The sequence below is a fragment of the Oryx dammah genome, unplaced genomic scaffold (genome assembly GCF_014754425.2).
Source record: "Oryx dammah isolate SB20612 unplaced genomic scaffold, SCBI_Odam_1.1 HiC_scaffold_17, whole genome shotgun sequence".
NCBI classification, from domain to species: Eukaryota; Metazoa; Chordata; class Mammalia; order Artiodactyla; family Bovidae; genus Oryx; species Oryx dammah.
The window spans coordinates 34917524-34933584 of record NW_024070201.1 but is presented as its reverse complement, the minus strand read 5'-3'; the positions used below and the strand labels follow the sequence as shown (position 1 = coordinate 34933584).

Here is a 16061-nt window from a genome sequence, read left to right as displayed (position 1 = left end):
CCCAGCCCTCACGGGCCCTCTGGCAGCACCCAATCCTGCAGATGCGGAGCCTGAGGCCCAGGCCTGCCCAGTGGGCACACCCGCACCGCGTGACGGACCAGAGCTCAGGGTGGGGCTCACAGGGTGACAGCGGGGAGAAGGGCGGGGGCCCTTGGGAAATGGAGGGGGTGGTGTGACGCCCCTTTTGGTGGGCAGTGGGGAAGGCATCGTAAGCATGTTGTGACAGGGATGCCGAGCTGAGGAGGGGCCAGGGCCACCTCACGGGACAGCCCGTTACTGTCCACCTCAGAGCCCTTCCCTCTGTGCATGAGGAAGCAGTGAGCCCTTCCAGAACTTCTCAAGGCCTACTCACAGGGTACGTCATCTTGCTGCTTTCAGTATCTAGACCCCTCCGGAGTGTGACGTAGGGAGCAATAGTGGACGATTGCTGGAGCCTTGACATGGACCCCGAGAGGCCTTAGTAAGGAAAGAGAAGAGAGTGGATTTGTGGTGAAGAGGACAGGCCACCAGCCCCTTCTTGATCACCTCCCACTCCCACGAGAGGACCACAAGGACCCAGCCAACAACCCATGCTTCTTCCTCCCAGGGCCTAGAAGAGCAAGGCCCCAGGTAAGGAATGAGGGGCTAGCTTATGGATACCCTTTGTCCCTAACAGGAGACAGTGTCCCTGAAGATCTGAAGGCTCCCCACATCTTCCCTCACATGCAGAAGACTGGGCTGCTTGGCAGGAGGAAAGGACAGAGGGCGAGGAATGCCCTTCTTCTTGATGAACTCCTATGCATCCTGTATGACCCAACCTGGATGCCCTGCCTGTGAGAAGCCTTTTTACATGCCCCAGGCAGAATCAGTTATTCCCTACACTCTTCAGTATATTCACTGGTTACTGCACTAACGATAGTGTCAACATGCCCGTTGACAAACTCAACGACAACTAGCTGAATGAATGAATGAAGAAGGGAAAGAAGAAGGCATCAAGCACTCACTGAGTGCCTACTATATGACAGGCAGGCACCGGGCCATGTGCTTCACACAGATTTTGTTCCACTGGCCCTACAAGGGTCACACCTAACCACTGTGACGGTGCGCAATCTCAAGTGTAGAGAAGTTAAGCAACTTGTCCAAGATTCTGTGGAGCCACAGTCCAAGCTTGGTCCACTACCAACATGCTTATCAAGACTGGTCCCTGACATCTGGAAATGGGCATCGTGTTGACCCCACTAGCATTAGCACATGGGGAAAAGAATGAAGAATGTCCTGCAGCGCCCAGAGACTCCTGAGCAACAAAGAGCTGTCCCACCACACAGGCCTCTAAGACCGCCAGTGACGAGCACATCTAGGCTGAATGAAGAGAATGCCAGGGGTCGCTGTGGCCCAGCTCAGCAAAAGCCAGTCCCCTGCCGGGACCAGCTCAGGCCACAGCAAGCCTAGCCAGCATGGTGGGCTGGAAGCCACATCACCCCACAGCTGCCTGAACCACAGCTGTGTGGCCTCCTGTTTCCACACCCTGTCTACGAAGGAAAGCACCTGACCTCCCATCAAATGGGAGCAGTGTGGCCAACCTCCTCAGGGGTTCCAGGCAGCCTCCCTTTAAAAGGATTTCTGAGGAAGAGAATCTGGCTATGGGGGAAAATGAGGCATGGGTGAGCCTAAGGGCCTGTGTGTTCCCACCCCCATCTCAGAGGATAGGGGAGGAGAGAGAGAAGAGGGCCCAAAGGAGAAGAAAGATGTGTTTGCTTAAAGTCTCAGAGTGACAGATGCTAAGAAAACCTACGGAAGACCCAGGATGGCCAAGCTGACGGCAGACAGCCCACAGCCCAGTCTGTAGGGAGCAGCAGCTCTAGAGCCAGCACAGTGGCATTGTGCTCTGATTCTATCCCTTAGTGGCTAATCGGCAAGTTACTTCATTTCTCTGGGCCTTGGTTTTCTTACCTCTAAAAATGGGGATAACAACAGTACTTCTCTCACAGGATCATTATGAATCTTCACTAAGTGACTCTAAAGGGCTTATATTATAACAACCACCACAATTACCATTGTTCCCAGGGGCAGATGTAATAAAAGAGGAGAATCAGGATGTGAGCCAGAGCTAAGAAGGACGCACCCTGTCTACAGCCCAGAGGCCCCAGACAGCTGCTACCCCACGGAGGCCCCACGCCGCAGGCAGAAGAGTTACAAGGACCGGGTGAGGGCTGGGGGCGGGCGGTGGTGTGGCTACGGTGGGGGTCCCTGGGAAGACTCCGTAGAAAGTCGCGCCTTACCTCTGCCTGGTAGCGTCTGGTACCTGCTCTCAGAGCCCACAAGGCCCAGGGAAGATGGGGCCGTGTCCCCGCTGAAGGTGGCCAGCTCTGGCTCGCTGACGTATGACCGGAGCTCCACCTGCGGGCAGTCAGACGCCGTCACAGCCACCCCGGGTCCGGCCGCCTTCCCTCTCCCCACACTCAGCGGGCACCCCAGGGGTCCTCCTTGCTCACCCTGGAGTCCCCGTTCACACACTGTCCCTGCTCCCGATCTCGCTTCCTCTCGTCCGACTGCCGCTTGAGGCCCCTCACTGAAGTGTGCCGGATGATGGTGGCCTCCCTCGGCAGCGGGGGCACGGCCGGGGGCTGGTCCTCTGGGCTGTAGAGCTCGGGGAGCGGGGGCCTGGGAGGTGCCTCGTCTTCCTGCTCAGAAACAAAACCATAACCAGTGCCCGGTGACAGGATGCCGAGTGGCCCAAAGGGCCGGAGCAGGCCACCCGGGGCCTGCAGGGCACGACCACTTCAGCCCAAAGATGCCAACGTTTCCCCTGGTTGAGCTGTGAGGGTGGGTACACCTCTGCTCCAAGCCCATCCTTCCCTCGGGCTCATACATCTTCCAAGTATTAACTATACACAAGTTTCCAAGTGTTAGCTACACACAACCCAGAACTCAGGACATGGGCCCACGCTCTCACTCCACGAGCTCATCTGTATAGGACAGCACCCCACTCTGCTTAGACGGAGCTGGCTCATATCCCTGCATGATCTCTGGATCTTTCAGCAGGCTGCGGTTCTGAGCGAGGACCATCTACATCCTCCTGCCCTTTCTATCAGAAATGTGCATGGTTACGAAATCTTTCCTCCTGCCTGACCCAGGCACTGAGCAGGGTGTCAGGATGGGTGACTCACTGCCTTCTCTGCAGCCCACTCCCTGGGCTGGGATGAATGTAACTATTTTCCTTGAATTGCCCTGTCCACAATGCTCTCCAAGGGCTGTGGCCTCCTACAGGCTGACAGCCTGGCCCCCGACTGCCATGAACACCCACTCCTGGGACAAATGACCATCCAGACTCTCTCCTCCTGAACTCCCCCTTTCTTAGCCTAATTTTGCTTTGGTTTTCAGATTTTTTCAGAGGTCAGGAAAGGGAACTTCAAGCTTGTTTTGCAAAGGTTTATCAGCATTCTTCTAGAGAGACAGACTTCAGACTTCAGATAGAAGGTTAAGCTGCCTACCCAAGATACCCAGAGGCTCTCTGAGCATCCATGGTTTCCAACCTTGAACAAGATCTCAGAATCACCACTCCTAAAAAGCCCCCAGGAAAGATAAACATAAACCACTGATTGCTTTTGACTGAAGGGAACAGAATGTCTGGAGATAGAGGGTGGAAGGGAGACATTTTATTACAAACTTTTTTATATCCTTAAGATATTAAATTTTTAAAAAATCAAATAAAAATGAAAGAACTATAGCTACATGCAGCAATGGGATGAACTTCACAAATACAATGTTGAAAGGATACAAGAAAGAATAAATACAGTTATGATAGATGGGCAAAATGTTCAGGATAAAAATATAGGTATCGAAACAAAACAAAAAAAGCAAGGAAATTATCTGAAAAGTCAAGATAGTGGTTACCTCGGGCAGAAAGAGAAAAGAGCCTGTGCTGGAAAGGGATCCATAGGCCCAAGGGCTTCTGATGACTGGCCAAGTCCTATTTCTTGGTCTGAGTGTTGGTACGAAATGTGGAGTCTCTTTTCTATTATTTATTAAATTATATATTCATGCTTTATGCCAATTACAGGATGAATATCATTATTCACAAAAATAAACATAAAACAATATAAATACAAAATAAATCTGAAACAACAATAAAAAATGATGAAACTGGTGAACACATATCCAACTAGAAGGAAGGTTTTACACCACCCTCTCCCGTGAGCCTGACCCCCAACCAAGCTGAAAAGCCTCACCTCTGAGCAACAGCAACCAAGTGTGAAGAGGAGCCTCTGTAATCGTCTATTTCATGCTGCTTGCTCTGCACAAGGGGAAACTGAGGATGCTCAGATTGGGGGGTGGGCCGTCCCAGAGGGACAGCAGGGCTAGAGTCCAGGCAGTCCTGCTCCCAGGCCATTTTCCCTTTGCTCTTGGTCCCAGGGGGCAGGCATCTTGCCTTATGGTAGCAGTGTCTGCCCCAGCCACTCCTGCTATTTGTTTTGCTATTTTCTACCTCCTGCCTTGTGACTGGTGCTCCATGACTCTTAGATCTGGGAGAGAGAAGGAGATCTCAAGATAAAGTTCACAGCGACCCAGGGTCCTAGCACCTGTCTTCTAGCTCTCGGCTCTAGACCATGGCTGGAAGCAGGTGGATGGTAAAGACCAGGTATGGGAACTCATGTGTTTTAGCCAGCACTGTGCACGGATCTTGTCAGACATCCTAAGAGTACGTGGTGCCCAGCGACAGCTCCTCCAAGCCCTTGTTGGCAAAAACCTGGAGGTCTCCATTCCAAGGTCATTTCTGCTATGGCTTCCCTTGGATCAGGCCCCTCACGCTTTCCAGCCAAGGCTGGCCTGGCCCTGAAAATGAGCTATCGCAGTGCCTGACTGCATCTTCTGTTTCCTTAGAGCCTCCTGTGCTCCCAGACTCAGCCAAGGGCTTGGCTCCTTTCCGTGCCAGGCAAGCCAAGGTGCTGGCTCAGGCAACCACATGGGCTACATACTGACCTGAACATCAGGGCTGAATGTCCAGTTAGATGTTAGATGGCACAATGAATGGTCAGAAGACGTGGACTGGATTTGCTAATATGGAGGCCTCAAGCAAATTTTGAACACCTTGGGCCTCAGTTCTCTTATCTGTGGAATGGGAATACTGACCTTCCTGTCTATACTCCGTGAGGTCACTGTGCAGACTGCATGTATCCTCATAACCCAGCACAGTGCTCAGCTGCAGGTAAAGATTCTCTACCGCTAAGAGGTGCTCCGTGTCCACCGACTTAACTACGAGTGTGCACAGAACCCCGCGTGGGGCAGCCACACACTTCCTTGCACAACACAGATCATAAACCATGCCTTACTTGGTGCAGTCACTTCTTTTGCCCTGCCTCGGTCTTCCCAAATGCAAAATGGGAGGGCTAGACTAGGCCACAAAGCAGGATGGCAGGGCCCCCTCCCTCAAGGCTCTGGCTGGTTCTGTCCGACCAAGTTTCCTTAAAAGCTGCTCTCCCGAGAGAAGTGGACCTGAGGACAGGATGGGACACTCGCCTGCCAGAGAGGAAGGGACAGTGCTCAGCTTCCAGTCCTCAATACTCACCACTTTGGGCTTGGTCTTGGTTGGTGACTGAAGGGGGGACGTCACCTTCCTCAGCTGGGGCGGGTGAGGTCGGTACGGCACGTAGGTTTGCAGCTGGGGGAAGAGTCGAACCTCCAGAGGGGTCCGCACAGGGCTGGTGGGAGGGCTGGGCTGAGGGGGCGGCTTGCTCTCAGAGGTCGAGAGTGAAGGCACAGGCGGGTGAGGAAGCAAAGGCACTGTTTTTCTCTCTGAGGGGCGTGGAGGGGAGGGAAGGGTGTGATGGAACAAAGACCTTCTTCAGAGGACAAGAGCAGCGACTTATGCCACGAAGACCCAACCTCCCCGGGGACACCCCCCAGCGCTGGATGCTGGCCTCCAACAGCCCTGCCCCCGGAAGATGGTCAGTTCACCTGGATTCTTGACCGATTCCACCAGGATTCTGAAGTTCTCTTTATTTGCACTCAGGCCTGCAATGACGTCTTCAATCCTCCAGAGATCCTTCTGTATCTGCGATTTCTCCTGAGGAAGAGGAGGTGGGGGTTCATTCCCTTCTTAGCTCCTCACCAGAGGCTTCTTCCTAGGTTTTCCATTGTCATTTCAGACAGAGCCTCTCACTCTGGAGGATGGTATCCCCATGGGAAACCCCACCAGGGCTAGAGACAAGACTGCTTCACAGCTTCCTGGACAAATGCAGACGTGGGACAGGCCCCAGGTCCAGGCGAGGAATCTCAGAGGAGCTCTTGCCAGTGCACCTCGCCTGTTTGCACCCCATTTAAGAAAAGACTGCCTAAAATACAGAGTGATTCTGTGAGGTTATCTAGAGCAGCCACATTCAGAGGCAGAAAGCAGAAGGCTGGGAGAAGCGGGAAGAGGGATTGTTGGTTAATGTGTACAGAGTTTCAGGTTTGCTAGATGAAAATCATTCTGAAGACTGAGTGTACAGCAATGTGAATACACTGAACGGTACCAAAGTGTATCCTTAAATGGTTATGGTGAACTTTTACGTTAGGTATATTTAACAATTTAAAAAACAGACTGTCTCAGGCAACCACGGCAGAAGGGAAGAGAAGGCAAGGACGAGAAGTGACATGATCCCCAGAATATAAAGAGCATCTTTTTAACGACAGAGCTGAGTCCTGGGATTTGGGGTGTAATATAATGGGCAGAGTAGACATTATTTGGCAATGAAGAGGAATGAAGTACTACATCTGCTATAACATGGAGGAACCTTGAAAACATTATGCCAAGTGAAAGAAGCCAGACATAAGTGCCACGTATTTATGGTTTCACTTCTATGAAATGTCCAGAATAGGTAAGTCCATATAGAAAGTAGAGTAGTGGCTGGCTAGGGCAGGGGTGGAGAGTTGGGGTGGGGATGAGGAGGGACTGTAAACAGGACCACGTTTCTTTAGGGGCAAGATGGAAATGTTACACAACTGATTGTGGGGATGGTTATATAGCTCTGTGGATTCACTAACAAATCAGTGAACTGTATACCTAAAATAGCGAATTTGATGGTGTGTGACTCACATGAAAAAGCCTTTTTTTTTTTTTTTAAATAAAGTACAATGGGAAAAGGGCCAGGCTACATGACCATGAGCACACTGGGATAAGCTACAACCAAAACCACCTGGGAAGATGCCCTAGAAAGAGGTGAGCAGGATCTGCTTGACGAAGGGATCGTGGACATCTTTTAATGGAGTTGTTTAAACATCAGATACGGTATTCTTTTAACTTTAAAATTATCATGTCCTACCTCATGGACTTAAAAAGGAAGGCTCCACACCCGTATTTCCTCTCAAGGTTCCCTGCCAACGTCAACTGGAGGAGTTCGCATGTGTGTAATATTTGTGGATCACTGCTCCTGGATACCTCCCCATAGCGTCCGGCACTGAGCAGCTTCTCAGGACATGAATGTTGAATAAGTAAAGGACCAATCACATAAAATTCCCTGACCAAATACTGCCCAAGAGCCAGGACAACAGCCATCTGAAGCCTCCCTCCTAAGCAAGGCTCTTCTACTCTCTCTGCCCGTCCAACATTGGTGCACATCCTCAGGGCTGATGTGCAAACAGCAGGCTTAATGTGCAGCTTCCCCTTAGGGTACAAGGGTCCTAAGACAGACATGTTACTGAGCTAAGGGGATTATCTCTAGAGCTGAAGACCCCAAGCAGAGGGCTGGTAAAGGAGAGGTGTGTGGTTAAGGTCCTCACTGTCTCTCTTCCCCTTGCAGTCCACCTGGCATAGTTCTACCTGTCAGTTCACAATCCTGCCCCCATTTTCTCTGTCATCCCAACATGTAAGAGAAGAGCAGAAAAAAGCAAAGCCCAGAGAACTTGTATCTTTCTCCAAGGACGATGGAATTTCAGAACTGAACGACAAGGTAAAGGAAGCTTTAGGGAGAGCAGCAGAGTGGGGTTTCATTCCTGTGTCCTCGCATCATACTGGGCTGGAAGGCTCCTATGGACTTCATTCAGCAAAGGTCTGAACTCACTGTGCGGAAGTAGGGACACCTACAGGTAGCCTCACCTATCACTGACTCTCACAGTCACCTGCAAGTTCTTTCATCCTCTGGTTTCCCTACTCAGGTGGCCGTGAGGATCTTCATAAATAAAGCCACTTATCTTGGCTGAAAAGGCTGTGGGCTTTCTCACAGCCAACGCTGGCTAAAGAGAGGCGAGTTTCCAAGCCTCATTACTGAGAATTTGCATATGGGGCTGCAAGCCTATCTCCAGTGTCAATGATTTATTTAGGACGCTCACAGCTTGCCTGGCCTAGAATTACACCAAAGAAGTTAACACCGAGTCTACTCAAAGGAAGGCTTTGTGAGCTTCCCAGGGCACTGTGGCACTCAGGGAAAGCATGAGCAATGCCACTAGGCTAGGCAGAAATCAAGCTGCAGGGCCCTGGCTTCAGACTGGCCTATCTCCTAGTAACTTACAGGACTAAGTTCTCTACAAAGCCTGTGACAAGACCTTCATGTTGTACCCATTTGTTTGGGGGAGGGGAGAAAAGGATTCCAGGCCTGCTGTGTGTTAAGTCACCAAGAACTAAGGCACAGTAGAAACACAAATAGCCAATAATCATGAACAGATGTTTAACCCACTAGTAATTAAAGAAAAGGTAATAAAAGCCAGATGTCCTTTTTTAGCAGGCAGACTGGCAAAAACTAAGGAGCTTGATAACATCAAGTGTTGGCAAGGATTTGGGCAAACAGTTCAGTACTCTTATACACTGTGAGTGGGAGGGCAAATGAGTGCAGCCTTTTAGAGGGTGGTTTTGAGTTACCTGCTAACATTTAAGAGGTATACTCAATTCATGGCCATCGTTAAAAAGCCTACAACTAACAAATGCTGGAGAGGGTGTGCAGAAAAGGGAACTCTCAGACACTATAGGTGGGAATATAAGTTGGTGCAGCCACTATGGAAAATGGTATGGAGCTTCCTCAGAAAACTAAACGAACTACTAAATGGGATCTAGCAATCCCATTCCTGGGAATATACTCAGAAAAAACTATAATTCAAAAAGATACATGTACCCGTATGTTCATAGCAGCACTATTCACAATAGCCAGAACGTGGCAACAACCTGTGCCCATTGACAGATGAATGGGTAAAGATGTGGTACATATATACAGTGGAATACTACTCAGCCACAAAAAAGCACAAAATAATGCCACTTGCAGCAACATGGATGCAACTAGAGATTATCATACTTAAGTCAGAAAGAGAAAAATATCATATGATATCACTTATATGTGATACTTTGGGCACCTTATGTGAAGAGCCAACTCATTGGAAAAGATACTGATGCTAGGAAAGATTGAAGGCAAAAGGAGAAGGGGGCAGCAGAGGACAAGGTGATTAGATAGCATCACGGACTTGATGGTCATGAATTTTAGTGAACTCTGGGAGATAGTGGAGGACAGAGAAGCCTGCCATGCTATAGTCCATGGGGTCACAAAAATTTGGACACAACAACATATGTGGAATCTAAAATATGGCACAAATGAACGTGTCTGCAAGACAGAAACTGGCTTGGAGACATGGAGATCAAGAGTTCTTGTTGCCAAGGGTGAGGGAGGGAGGGAGAATGATGGACTGGAGTTTTGGGTTGGCAGATGCAAACTATTACATTTAGAATGGATAAACAACAAGGTCTTAATGCATAGCATGGGGAACTATATTCAATATCCTGTGATAAACCACAATGGAAAAAGAGTATTAAAAAATAATGTATATGTATAACTGAGTTACTTCACTATATAGCAAAGATTGGCACAACACAGTCAACTCATACTTCAATTAAAAACAAAAAATCTCACAAATTAAAAAGTATGTGTACTCATTTCAACTCAACAAGTCCACTCCTAGGAGCTTATTTTAGATAAATGCTCATAAATAAGTCACCTTCCCTGGTGGCTCAGAGGTTAAAGTGTCTGCCTGCAATGTGGGAGACCTGGGTTTGATCCCTGGGTTGGGAAGATCCCCTGGAGAAGGAAATGGCAACCCACTCCAGTATTCTTGCCTGGAGAATCCCATGGACGGAGGAGCCTGGTGTGGGCTGTAGTCCATGGGGTTGCAAAGAGTCAGACACGACTGAGCCAGAAGTAAGTTCTGATAGGCAATTACATAGATGCTCACTGTGACACCATTTACAAAAGCGAAACACTGCAAATAACGCAAATGCCCATCAGAAGAGGAAGGGCTAAATAAAGTGTGGGATATCCACCTATGAAATGCTATGCAGCAGTCAAGAACTAATTCCATTCACTTAGACCAACAAAGTCTAACACAATTTCTGAGATTACGGAAAGCTTCTATAACGTCTGCTGTCCAATACAGAAGCCACTAGCCACGTGTGGCTACTGAGCACATGGAATGATCCTGGTGTGACTAAGGAATACACTTTTAATTTAGTTTAATTAATTCATGTTTCAGTTTAAATAGCTATCATGTGGGGCAGCATAAACTTTGGGGTATCTTTCCTGGAAAGATTTCCATAACATAAAGTTATGACAAAAAAGCAAGTTACCAAACAACGTGTTAAGTATGATTCCTCTTTAAGTAAACCCAACTGCCTCCCCCAATAACTTATACGACACTACATACGTGTGTTCATTTGGAAATGCACAGGTCATGGTCTGGAAGGCAGCACTGCAAACTAATGGCACTGACCACATGCGGGGAAGGGGACGGGACTAGGACAGAGAAGGAAAGGAAGGAAGGAGAGCTTTGTGTCTTTTTCTGATCTTGTTTCTCATTGTGTGGACTTCTCAGAGAGACGCATTTGTGTGTCATCTATACAATTAAAGAAACAAAAGGAATGAAAAGCTAAAAAAAAGAAAAATTACTGCTGAAATTAATGTGGATGGTTGAAGTCCAAGAAGACAAGTGTAATTGAAATAGTTCAAGGAACTAGTAACTAGAAACAACCATTTGAAGGACTCTGCCAAGAATATCCACCTATTTATTTTTAAGCCATCATGCTAAATCTGGGGATACAAAAAGAATAGGAAACAGCTCAAATGAAGGAAATTATGGGAAAATCCAACAGCCACAGGAAATAAACAAACTCTAGGTAACCTCACAGGCCAACCCTGAACTACAGGCAAGAATCTCCTCCATGTGGTCCTGGAGCAAGCTCTCTGGGACCAGCTCGAAGTGGTGAGTAAAAGCACAGCAGGGTCTGGGAAAAGCCTCCTAGTCCACAAACCTAAACCTTCTCCCAAATTCCTTCAGTTTTCTGGGGTGATGCTGATGTGCAGAGAGTCAACACATTCATTAAATCACTTGAACGAAGAGGCCTGGCTAGAACTAGTTTACCAATTAGCAAGCCTCGCTGCAAAGCTGGCCCAGCATGATGCCTCGAACACGAGAAGCCTCAATTCAATGCTTGCTGACTTCAAATAAATAGGATTATGTCAGGGTCCTGAAGAAGGGGTACAGATCTGAAGCTGAGTTCAAAAGCAGGTTATTTTCCATTTTCAGAATTTTGAGGGTGGGGTGGAAGCCCAGTTGGGCGCTTCAATGGAGGAACACTGGCAGCTGGAAGACCCAACCTGAAGAAGGAAAACCACACAAGGCCTTTCTTTCTCTCACCTTTGGAGGCAGAGGCAGCTATCAACAGGGTGGCCTGGTTTTAAGGTAGGGAAGGCAGGGCTCTAAGGCTGCCTATCCTAAGTGAGGCAGGGCCCACAGCAATGGGTATCACCCCATTTGGCCTGAATTCACACTACTGATCCAGTGAGGGCTTGATAGCATCTATCCTCAGGAGTCAGGGAGGGGAGAAGAAACAGGGCTTCCTGCTGCTAAGTGAGCACCTAGGAAGCCAAGACAGGGCCAAGGACAAGGACCACAGATCACCCTCCAGCCCCTGAAAGGTTCTCAAGGTCAATACCATCTCCTCTTGGGGCTGTTTCCCCAGATGATTAGTAGAGACACCCTTAGGAAAATGCCAAGGAGCTTGTCTCTGAGAGCAGAGAGGCAGGGGGAGTTGAGGTGACGCTTCTCATGACAGCCTGGCCGTGGCAAGCGTTCCCCAAGAGACAGCTTGGGGTGGTTAGCTGGCTGAGTTCAGGTGGACAAAGAGAAGGCCCCTGGATAAGGCTCACAGCCCCCATAAGTGAGGACTCCAAGAAGAAATCAGAGCTCAGAAGGGATGAAGAGCCCTTGGGTCACCTGGAAGAAAAAGGCTCTTCTGTGTTGCTCCTGCAGGGTCTGCTTTAGCTGCTCCACATCTCTTTCTAGCTTTAGGTACTCATTCCAGGCGTTTTCCATCTCCTGTGGATCAAAGAAATGCTTCCGATTCTTAGTTATCCCATGCCCACCCCTCAGAAGGCCCCGAGAGCCCCTCTACTCCTGACCACTGCTGACCCAACTATAGGGGAAGAGGGCAAGGGGTGCCTGATGCATCTCAGGCCCCCTGCACTGTACCGTCTCCCACCCCTCTGGGTGCTTTGGTTCCCAGCTCTGGCAGAAAGGGCCTGCACCACATCAGACAGACAAATTAAAGAGCAGAAATTCTGACGTCTCAGAGTTAACTGCACACGGATCAGGGGAACAACCATGCAGGCTGCTCTGAGATGGCTGACCCCTTGGGTGTCACTGCAGTCACCCAGAGGCACTGACAGCATGCACCTTAAGGCACCGGAAGAGACAGACGTGTCACCCCTGGCAAAGTAAGCTACTGTTAGGAGGCAGTCTGGAGGAGTTCTGCTATGCCAAGACTCTCGCCCCTGGCCACCTTCTCAGCTATAGGTTGGGAGACAAGAAAAGCAGCCCCCTCCCAGCCCATCCTGGGGGGGCAGGGGTGGGGCGGGGGGAGCATCTACGCACAGTGGACTCTCTGGAGAGCTCGGCCCGGATGTGGACAAGGTCCTCTTGCAGCAGCCTCTGCTGGTAGGCAATCTTCTCCAGGTGCTGGGGCTGGTCTCGGTACTGCTCCATCTGTCTGTGCAACACCTCCAGCACGGACTCTAGCTGGTCCTGAGCCGGACCAGGGCCAAAGAGCAAGAGGATAGCAAGACAATTCCCTGGTGGCCCCCTGACAGGCCAGAAGCTAAACAAACCTGCTGGATCTAAGCAAGACTGCATGGCCAACACCCAGCTAGGGGCCTGAGAGTCAAGGCCTCTGAGTCCAGCTCTGACTTTGTCTGCCCACTGGGTGGCCTTCTAGGACAAAGAGCCTAACAGTTCTGTGCCTCAGTTTCATCATCTATAAAGTGGGCATAAGGCCATCCACTCCTTAAGGGGATAAACTATAAGGCTAAATCAAAGAACAGAAGGAAAACTCTCTAAGCTGTTGAAGAAGAAAATTATAAGCCAAGTCCTGTTGTTTAGCCTAAGAGATTTATTTAGTAATTTCTTCTCAGGTATGGAACCACTGTCATAATTAACATCTTGGCCAGACGAGGACTGCTGGTTAAACCATTTTATTCACCATTAAGTGACATTTTCAATATCCTGGATTAGATGACAAATTACCTTTCTTGGGTGCTCCTTATAAACTATACTCCTGCTTGAATGTTAAATTTTTATTTCTAAAGTTTAAGATGTTTGAATGTTCAATTTATGTATTTAAACTACAGTAAACCAACCCTTTTTATTTAAAAAAAAAAAAGCCATGTTATTTATAAACTTTTGAGTATCACAAATATAATGCCTTGTTAAAATGCAGGAAAAAGTTCACACAAAGTGTCTAAGAAACCAAATATCAGTGGCCAGCAGCCCATTCCTCCGCTCCACACTTGCTTCCTCTATAGCCGAGATCTTTAGAGGAAAGGAGGCTTAGGAAGAGACAACCTCTGCCGCATTACGACTCTGGCCACTTCCCCCAAGGCGGCCCCCCATCCCTGGGGTTCAGGGGTGTGGCATCATCACTACAAGCCAGGCCTCCCTCTCAGGGCCGCTGGGGAGGGCTGGGTCAGGGCAGAATTAAGGTTGGGGACATAGTATTTGGAATAAGTAGGCTGAGGTTGCCCCACAAGGCTTCCTCTGGGTTCAGACAGAAACCCCACAAGATACCCTTAAAATTCAAAGACACTGTTCTAGATAAAGTAATTACCTGCTGTCCAATACTAACATGAGAGCCCAGCCTGTACTGAGGAAAGACAAGATGACTAAAGCCCCGCCGCCCAGCCCGAGATTCACAAAACTGATACACACTTTGTTCTCCTTAAGGGCTCGCATCTTGTCTTCCAAGTCCTGGAGGACCCTGTCTTGTTCACAGAAGACGCTCAGCTTCACCTGTGAACAAGAACAGGCTGAAGAGGGCCTGGGAGCACGAGGAAACGACACGGCCCTGTAGAGTGACCTGAAAGCCTTTGGCTACGGAACCATCCAAACCCTGCCTGAAGCAGCCCACCCCGGGCCTGGGGACGGTGGGCAGGTGAGGGGTCAGCCTGTCACCCTGCTCACTCACGTCAATGTCACTCTCGGCGATCTTCACCGGCTTCAGACTTCGGTCCTTGAGGAGATCCCGGCCTGTCATCTGGGAGGTGAACAATTTAGAGAAGACTTAACCACGGGGTTCAGAATCAGAACTCAGGAGGGAAAGTTCACCCTACAACAGACAGGTATGGAAATCTCGGCAGTGGTAGGGAGGGTCACGGCACGGAAAGGGAAGAAACATGGGCAATATCTGCTTTAATTTTATGCTTATTTCATTTCGGGAAAAAATAAATGAGATCTTACTCGTACTTACAAATTTCTCAAAGAAAATATAGACTTTCAAGTTAAGAATCAATAGTAAAGGTTTAAATTTGGTCCAAATGAGTTTAGTATGAATCATAGAAGATTTGCACTGATAAGAGAGAGTTTTGCTATTAAATCTGGGGTCAAACATAATTAACAGAAGTCCATGACCCCCGCCCGGGGCTATGGAGTGAGTGGACCAAGAAGAACTAGCAAATCCCTTGGGCATCATTGAGCTCTTAGTTCAAGGAAGTCTGAGCAGCCCACACCCCATGAATATGATCAGCCTTCCTCATTCTCCACCGTTTAGCAAGAGGATCTGGTCAAAGGAAGAAGCACCTGGGTGATTCCTGGCTGGGGTTTTCAACTGATCCCTGAATAGCTGAGGTTAGTCTGAACCTGCAATACAAGTTACCCTGCCCTCTCAGGAAAAGAAACCGCAAAGCAGCAGACAAAACCACCCACACTTAGGGGCCAGCAGAATTCCACAGGATCTGCCATCTCTTCCTGGACCAGTGCGGGCAACATGTTGCCCTTCACTCACTGGCCTCCACGAAATTAAACAGCATCTCTCTAGGCCATGTTTTCATTTCCACCAAGTCTCCTTCTTTGTCAAAAACTGCAGGAGCAGAGGGACCTTTTTCACAGGTGCACCCCAATGGCCAAACCATGGTCAGGAATGGCCAGGTCAAATGCCCCTTGTAGGGGAGGCTATCTTGCTGAACTCCAGTTTGCAGATCTGGCCAGAGAAATGGAGGGTGGAGCTGGCTACAGCAGAGAGAGATGGTGTGTGCACTACGCAGAGGGTCCCACTACAGATGGACACAAAGCTGCTGGAGAAACAGCCCTCACCTCCTCCCTACTCTATCCAGTTTGTGAGTGTGAATCAGAAGCAGAAATAGATTAGCAAATATTCCCCTCAGAATTCAAAATCTGTGTACCCAGATCCAAAGGTCAAGGTCAAAGGAGAAGCCGTCTTCACACCCTGAGCTGAGGGCAGAGTCTGGGCTGCAGACCCACCCCTAGCCGTTCCCCTGCTCCCTTGGGTGGCACAGTGGAGGACAGCAACCACTGTCTTCTTTATCTTGGGGGAAGTCAGCCCCGGACGGAAGGCCTGGCCCTCTGGAAGGCAATAGGCAAATTGCTTACTGCCTCCCAGGTAGGTGAAAGGGAAATATATGTAGGTCAATCCTAGAAAGAAGTAGAATCCAGCCAAATTCTGCTCTTCAAACTGGCAAATTATGTGTACATACACAGTCACATACAGTCACAGAACACACTGACCACAACAAGAATTCACAAAAACAGACCGTGCTGGCTCCTGCAGGGGCAGGGGCTGTGTG

General features: G+C 49.1%; 1 protein-coding gene across 4 annotated transcripts in view; it reads right to left on the bottom strand.

The window, feature by feature from the left end:
* PLEKHA7 (pleckstrin homology domain containing A7) overlaps positions 1 to 16061 on the bottom strand; it is a 219866-nt gene that overhangs the window by 11594 nt on the left and 192211 nt on the right. For all 4 annotated transcript variants that reach the window (XM_040258262.1, XM_040258263.1, XM_040258265.1 and 1 more), the window contains 9 exons: positions 14447 to 14515; positions 14191 to 14271; positions 12862 to 13011; positions 12205 to 12306; positions 5935 to 6043; positions 5546 to 5772; positions 2472 to 2660; positions 2259 to 2376; positions 353 to 456 (listed from right to left, as the gene is read on the bottom strand). In XM_040258262.1, coding sequence (XP_040114196.1) covers positions 353 to 456; positions 2259 to 2376; positions 2472 to 2660; positions 5546 to 5772; positions 5935 to 6043; positions 12205 to 12306; positions 12862 to 13011; positions 14191 to 14271; positions 14447 to 14515 — 1149 coding nt within the window. The remainder of the gene's footprint in view (positions 1 to 352; positions 457 to 2258; positions 2377 to 2471; positions 2661 to 5545; positions 5773 to 5934; positions 6044 to 12204; positions 12307 to 12861; positions 13012 to 14190; positions 14272 to 14446; positions 14516 to 16061) is intronic.